The sequence below is a fragment of the Limulus polyphemus genome, unplaced genomic scaffold (genome assembly GCF_000517525.1).
Source record: "Limulus polyphemus unplaced genomic scaffold, Limulus_polyphemus-2.1.2 Scaffold526, whole genome shotgun sequence".
Classification (NCBI taxonomy): domain Eukaryota; kingdom Metazoa; phylum Arthropoda; class Merostomata; order Xiphosura; family Limulidae; genus Limulus; species Limulus polyphemus.
In genome coordinates this window covers 214,215-221,140 of record NW_013666136.1, presented here as the reverse complement: position 1 = coordinate 221,140, position 6,926 = coordinate 214,215, and the positions used below count along the sequence as shown (strand labels likewise).

General features: G+C 32.9%; 1 protein-coding gene across 1 annotated transcript in view; it reads right to left on the bottom strand.

Annotated features, from left to right (window-relative positions):
• LOC106458874 (RYamide receptor-like) overlaps positions 1-6,166 on the bottom strand; it is a 9,495-nt gene extending 3,329 nt beyond the window's left edge. Inside the window, exons 1-2 of the mRNA XM_013918431.2 lie at positions 5,375-6,166; positions 3,016-3,253 (exon numbers count right to left, since the gene is read on the bottom strand). Of these exons, the coding sequence (XP_013773885.2) occupies positions 3,016-3,253; positions 5,375-6,166 (1,030 nt within the window). The remainder of the gene's footprint in view (positions 1-3,015; positions 3,254-5,374) is intronic.
• Positions 6,167-6,926: the final 760 nt, after the last annotated feature.

Here is a 6,926-nt window from a genome sequence, read left to right as displayed (position 1 = left end):
TATATATATATATATATATAAAACAGCATGTGATTTGTATTGAATTATTTTGGAAGCAAAGGCCAGTGAAGATGGGATTTCCTTTTGTAAACTGCCAATATCATTATATATTTTTTGTATTTTTCAGAAAAATACAACCTTAGAATAACGTTATAGCGTTATAAGCTTGCAATCAACGTTTCGGCTTCGCTCAAATGTTATCGTATCGAATATTTGAACGACAGGTTCCATAACATGAGTAACATTACCGTACACAGCTCAATAATGATTAAGGAAGAAGCAGAAAAAACTTATTTTCAGACTTGATTAGCCTCCTATATTTGGTACCAGATGTTTAATTAGTATGATTGTAATGTAAAATTTGCAAACCAGGTTTCCAAACAATACTATGTCACTTGTACTACATTTTAAATTGATTGCAGTATTTCTACTTGTCGCTGTATAGTTATTAAAACTCACGCCAGAGCATTCGAATTATCGAAAAACGAAGAAAAATGACACTTTTTAGGTGTTTATTGGAAAATCAGAACAGTGTAAACTTACAATAATCACCGAAGTGTATGCAAGAGAACATACTAAGTGCTCTGCTACATACAATGAAGAAGAAGATTGACAAGTGAATGACATTAAAATATTACACAAAAACAAGTTGTAACGGAATGTATTGCACGGACTATCAAAAAACAACCTATTAAATCCAAATTTCATGAACGCAAAATTCAAATAATTTATTTTAGTTCACAGCCACACAATAGATAATCTGAGATCTATCCACCGTGGGGATTCGAACAACCGTTTTTAGAACTGTAAACTTACCACTAACACTTGGACAAATTGAAGAAGGCTTCATATTATGTTTAAAAAAAAACCTTTTTATACGTACAAATGAAATGAATAATTTAAGAAACAATATGGTGATGTATATATTTGTAATCTTTTAATTTATCCATATTTCATAGTTAACAGACAATATTAAAATCTGGTTTCCACGTTTTGCTTGTTTACAGTAGACCAGATTTGCTCAACTTTGAGCTAGTGTATTTTGAGTGTGGTCTCAAGGCCGGACAGTAGTTATAGATGAAAGATCACATCAGGCTTATTGGATTAATCCACAATAGTACATTAATAGGCAAGAAATATTAAGCAATTAAAGTCACAGGTGTTAAAAAAGAAACTCCATCTTTTTGAATTTATATTTATTTTACATTTTTATTCGTGTTTGGCGAATCACCAGTTGGATAACTGGGGATTAACATGATATACTTGAATTTTGCAATGACAATTATTTCATGCACCATGAAGTTTTTTTATTATATTTAAGTAGTTTTTAGTAGTGATTAAATCATCTGCATATCTGGTTATCTAATAAATAACAACTTCGAGTACAAAAATAGAAAATTAGATATATTAATTACTTTATTTCTGCATGTTCGTCCTTACGGCAACTGAAACATGAGTTGGTAAGTAGAGGTGCTTAACTTTTAGTCTACGCTAATGTATTTTACTTATCTGAATTCAGATAATTAAAATCATGCTTCAGTGAGCTTTCTCCCTATAACCACCTTAATTACTTCATTACGGATATAAAATTAGAGGTGTGTAATAATGACATTTGAGGCCTGTCTTTCGTCTGCCACAAGTCATTGGACAGAAGGCCTATTGCTCAGTACCAGAACCCACCACGATAGCCTAAAATATACCAGGAATTCTAGTTGATGCAGCATAAAAAATATATTGGAATGTTGTTAAAAGCATAAGCTGTCAAAGTATTAAATAGTTTTAGGCTTAATAAAAGTGTTTAAAATCACCATCGGGTCAGTCACTATAAGCCTAACTGATTCGCTATCCTAGATGTATCTCAAGTTTTTCTTTTATTCATAAACAAATTTTTTAAACACAAAAACCAGATTACAAGTGAAGATTACAGTTATTTTAAATCTAGAAAGATGAGTTGGTAACTTTTGTACTAGAAAGCTAAGTAAACCAACTATATGAAACTAAAGCATTTGGTAAGTTAGAATTGTAAAGGGAATTTGAGATTTAAGTCAGACATTGCTGAAAAAAAGCAGTCTATAACTAAACTTTACTTTTCTTCTTAAAAACAAAAAATATCTTTTATTACTTGTTTTTAAAGTTTCTTCTAAGATAAACAGTTTTAAGTTAACTTCCAAGTATTAATTATCCAGACTATCATGGGTTGAGCGAAGTTTTGTAGAGTTTGATAAGGATAGCATGTGTAACTGATCATTCTTAGTCAGTGGATTTTTGAACAAATTTGGTCTGTGAAACTTGGTTATTTTTTAATATTTAATGACGATCATGAACCACCCATTGGTTCAGTGGTAAGCCTACAGGTTTATAATGATAAAAACCGGTTTTCGGTACCCGTGGTGGGCACAGCAGAGATAGCCTATTGTGGAGCTTTGTGCTTAACAACACAAACAAAGACGACCATAAATAAATGTACATTATTAGTGACTTAAATTAAGTACTTTATTTTGATTTTTCCTTTAAATAAGTGCGACTAATTTGTCCAAACTTGATGGTATTTATTATCAATTAATTTAGCTCTAAAACTAGAAGGTAACCATAAAACAGAAATTGGACAAAATATTATGACAAAGAAAATAAAAAAGACCATTATGTACGAGCAATCCCATTACCTTATATATTCATGATTGTTATAATATTTGTTATTATATTGTTAATAGATATTATTTAATTATATTTAATATATCTATGTTAATTTAATTACATCTTTCGAAATGAAATATAATAACACAGAACATATTAATGTAATAACACAAGTTGTGTACTTGGAAATATATATATATATATACAAGCTAATAAGAAGGGTAAAATATATATGTATATATACCTAGACGTTCGCTTTCTTTGATGGTGTTCTACAAAAGCTTTTAATGGAATAAAAGTTTTGCCCACGAGAGGTTCTGTAACTCGGAGTAGCAACAATGGAGTGTAGGGGATTTTCGGAATGTTGTTGCAGGGACCTACAACAGAACAGATGGAAGACTTTACGAAAACCTGCTCTGTACTTGGAGTTCATCCAGCAATAAATGAAAGGATTGCAACAGGCATGGCTCATTGCTAGCCAGTGACAGGCAAACCATATGTACATGATGTGTGGATGGGTATAGATGCTTGGGTCGTGATCTCCGGCGACAAGCAAAGTGTTTAGGGGTAGCCAGCAGAGAGTAAAAGCTGTAACACAGGTGATCATCATTTTTACCATCTGGAAAAGTAAAAAGGTGAGAATAAAGAGAAACAGAAGAGTCTAACAGGTATTCTGTTTTTAGAATATATTTTAACAGAATATACATTACTGTTAATATAGGAAAGGATGTGGTTGGAAAGAGAATTACTACAGCAAGCCTTATTATTATTTGTTTAATACATTGTTAAGTTCAGGAACAACCAACGAGAAGCTGACAAATTGTAGTAAATCTAATAGAAAAAAATATCATACTTTTAAGAATATAAATGTGTATAACATCAAAGCTGGATATCTTCGAAGAAACTGAGATGATGGTAATGACGAAACAAAGTAGCTATGGAAAATTGTTACAAATATTTATACAAACGTAAACGCTTGGACAATATTAACGGTGGCTTGGAAACCTATCTAAACTGGGAATGATAAATATAACAGAAATATTGTTATAAAAGAAATTTTTATGTAGATGTCAAAAGTCCAGAACACGACCAACTCTTGGACTACCCTTTTATCAACGAAATGTGAGATTGACAGTCTCATTATAACGCTTTCACGGCTGAAAAGGTTAGCATGTTCGGTGACGGGATTCAAACTTGCGATTCGTAGATTGTGAGCCGAATACCCTAAACATCAGGCGAAATATATAGTAAAAATTAATGCTCGTACTGTTAGAAACGTTTATATAAAACAATAATGAAAACGCTTAATGGTACATTTCATGAGATTTAGGCCTAAAACCTAAGAAACAAGCTATAAATATAGCATTCTGATTGTCGCCAAGATTTTTATAGAGGTTGAGATTAAATATGAAATTAGATACATGGAAATGTGAAAGTTACAAAGGGAAAATCTAACTTTATGCCATTTTTAGTTGAAAAATCATCAAATTTTTTTAATATAAAATAATTATAGTTAAAAAGTTTCGCAAAAAAACAGGATAATATGTTAGAGCACTTACCACAAGTTTATTATGTCACGAAATCTTTTTTAAAGCTCAAACTTACTTTTAATTTGTATTTTAAATGTATATTAACTTCATTAACATGAATATATATATATATCATTTAGTTTCATGTTAAAAAATGCCAAAACTGAAGACCAAATGTTTGTGTTATAGCACACTGCTAAAGCAGCAAAAACATTCTGCTATTGTCTTCATTGAAAGGTTTGGATTTTATTTCAGAAATAATGATGTTTGATATTTTTTACAGCTACATGCTACTACTTAACTTTATATATGTATATTTAAAGTGTAAAGGTGCTTTTATTTCAACTGTTTCACTAAAATACAAGGAGCAAATACAATACAGATTTTTTAATGCGTGATTATAGGGTTAGCTAGACGTATTTAACACTGTTGTCTATTGATATGTTTCTTCCATAAAAACTCGTTTCCTTGTGGTCATTTATTAAAAGTGGTAATGCAAAGCTGTAACAGGAATTACTAGGCATAACCTCAGCACTCTTTTTAAATCATTTGATGTAAGTTTTATCCCATCGATGAAATTTGTTTTCTTTATATTCAGACGTAATTGTTTGTCTTTGAACGAACTAATGTTAATCCCTTCTGCGAGGCGAGATTAAGTGTATATCCGCCCAAGATATACATAATTCTAAAATGAAAGCTAATATTTCGTACGCAGCATACGAGAAGCTTTAATATGAATACAACAAAATCTAATTTTCATTTTAGAATTTAGTCACTATCCGCCTTTATGTTTAACTCGATAGACAGGATGTATACAAACCCTAGTAAAACTGTGCAGTTGAGAAGTTTATGATTTTCAACAAATAAAATGAATTATCTCTATTACTCAAGTTGGTTTACAACAAATCGCTCATAATATTTAAAATTAAGTTTCAAGTATAAATCGATTGCTTACTATCATTTTTTTTATAACCTACTAACTTTTAATCCGCACTTATGTTGGATTTTATGGGTTTACAAATATTCATGTAATACCCACATATGAGTTTTACATTGCATTTAAACCTATTATTTAATACAATGCAATTTCATAATATTCGTTCTTCAAAATAGTGCATTATTGTGAAATTTTCATGATTACCGAATTGACACTGAAATCAAAGAATGTAATAATAACAGTGATTGGTGCTTACGTCTAATAAAATACTCACTTTTCGTTTCGATGCAGCCAATCGATGATCGCGGTTGTCTTCAGCTTCCCCTGGTGTCCGTTTTCCCCACACAACAATAGCTATCCTGGTATAAGTAAAGATGAGTACAATGAGTGGCAGAAAGTATTGTAAAGTCATGAGAGCCATGCTGTAGTAATATCTTTGAACTGGAGTGCTCCAAACCTCGGTGCACAGGTAACGGTCGGTGTTGTTCTGTGGTACTAGTTTTGAAACGATAGCAGTCGGGAGTGGTGTCAGCAGCGCCACCAACCAAACAGCAAAAATAAGTAGCTTAGCTTGCAACTTGGTCATTCGTGGCCTTAGTGGTTTGATGATGGCGATGTACCTGTCTACACTGATCGCTATTAGTGTATAAGCACTAGCAAATACAGAAACAGCCTGAGCGTAAGTGAAAATCACACAGAAAACCGCACCAAATGGCCAGCATCCCAGAATAAGATTAACCACGAAGGTGAAGGGAATGCACAGAACAGCCATCAAAATATCTCCAACCGCAAGGTTAACAATGAAAAAGTTCGTCACAGTTCTCATTCGAGGATCAGACATCACAATGTAACACACGATCCCATTACCTCCAATAGCAGCAAGTGATATCGTTATGTACATAATGTACATCAAGACCTGGATTCCTATAGGGACTAAGTTCTCTTCCTGCTGGAGGTAAGAGTCAGCGGAGTTATTCTCTTTAGACAGTTCTATGGACATGTAAATTTCGGTGAACATAACTGTCTCCCATGGGTCAGTGGAAGAGCCTGTGGGTATCTTCGCCATTCTTCCTTTCGTTAAAAATCGATCGCCTAGTCAGTTTTCTGCCATCGTAGTTTCACAACGGTAATGGTCATGCTAAAACTGCCTACAAAAGAACACACAGCTTATCATGAACGAATATAATATTGAATATCATCAAATATTTCAAAAAGTTACCCTCCTCTTCGTTAGAGTTATCATTGATGAAATGTTTAGTGGTGTCAGTCTGTGTATGTGACTATCTGAGAAATAGGTGTTTGTAGTTTACTTAGAAATATTTAGTGCTTTCAGTATGTGCACGCACTTGTCACAGAAATAGTTGCTTTCCGTTTAGTTAGTGTGGTCGTTGATGAAATGTTTAATGGTGTCAGCCCCGTGTAATTGTCTGAGAAATTGTTACCTTCCGTTTAGTTAGTGTGGTCATTGATGAAATGTTTAGTGATGTCAGCCCGTGTAATTGTCTGAGAAATTGTTACCTTCCGTTTAGTTAGTGAGGTCGTTGATGAAATGTTTAGTGGTGTCAGCTCGTGTAATTGTCTGAGAAATTGTTACCTTCCGTTTAGTTAGTGAGGTCGTTGATGAAATGTTTAGTGGTGTCAGCCCGTGTAGTTGTCTGAGAAATTGTTAGCTTCCGTTTAGTTAGTGTGGTCATTGATGAAATGTTTAGTGGTGTCAGCCCCGTGTAATTGTCTGAGAAATTGTTACCTTCCGTTTAGTTAGTGAGGTCGTTGATGAAATGTTTAGTGGTGTCAGCCCCGTGTAATTGTCTGAGAACTTGTTACCT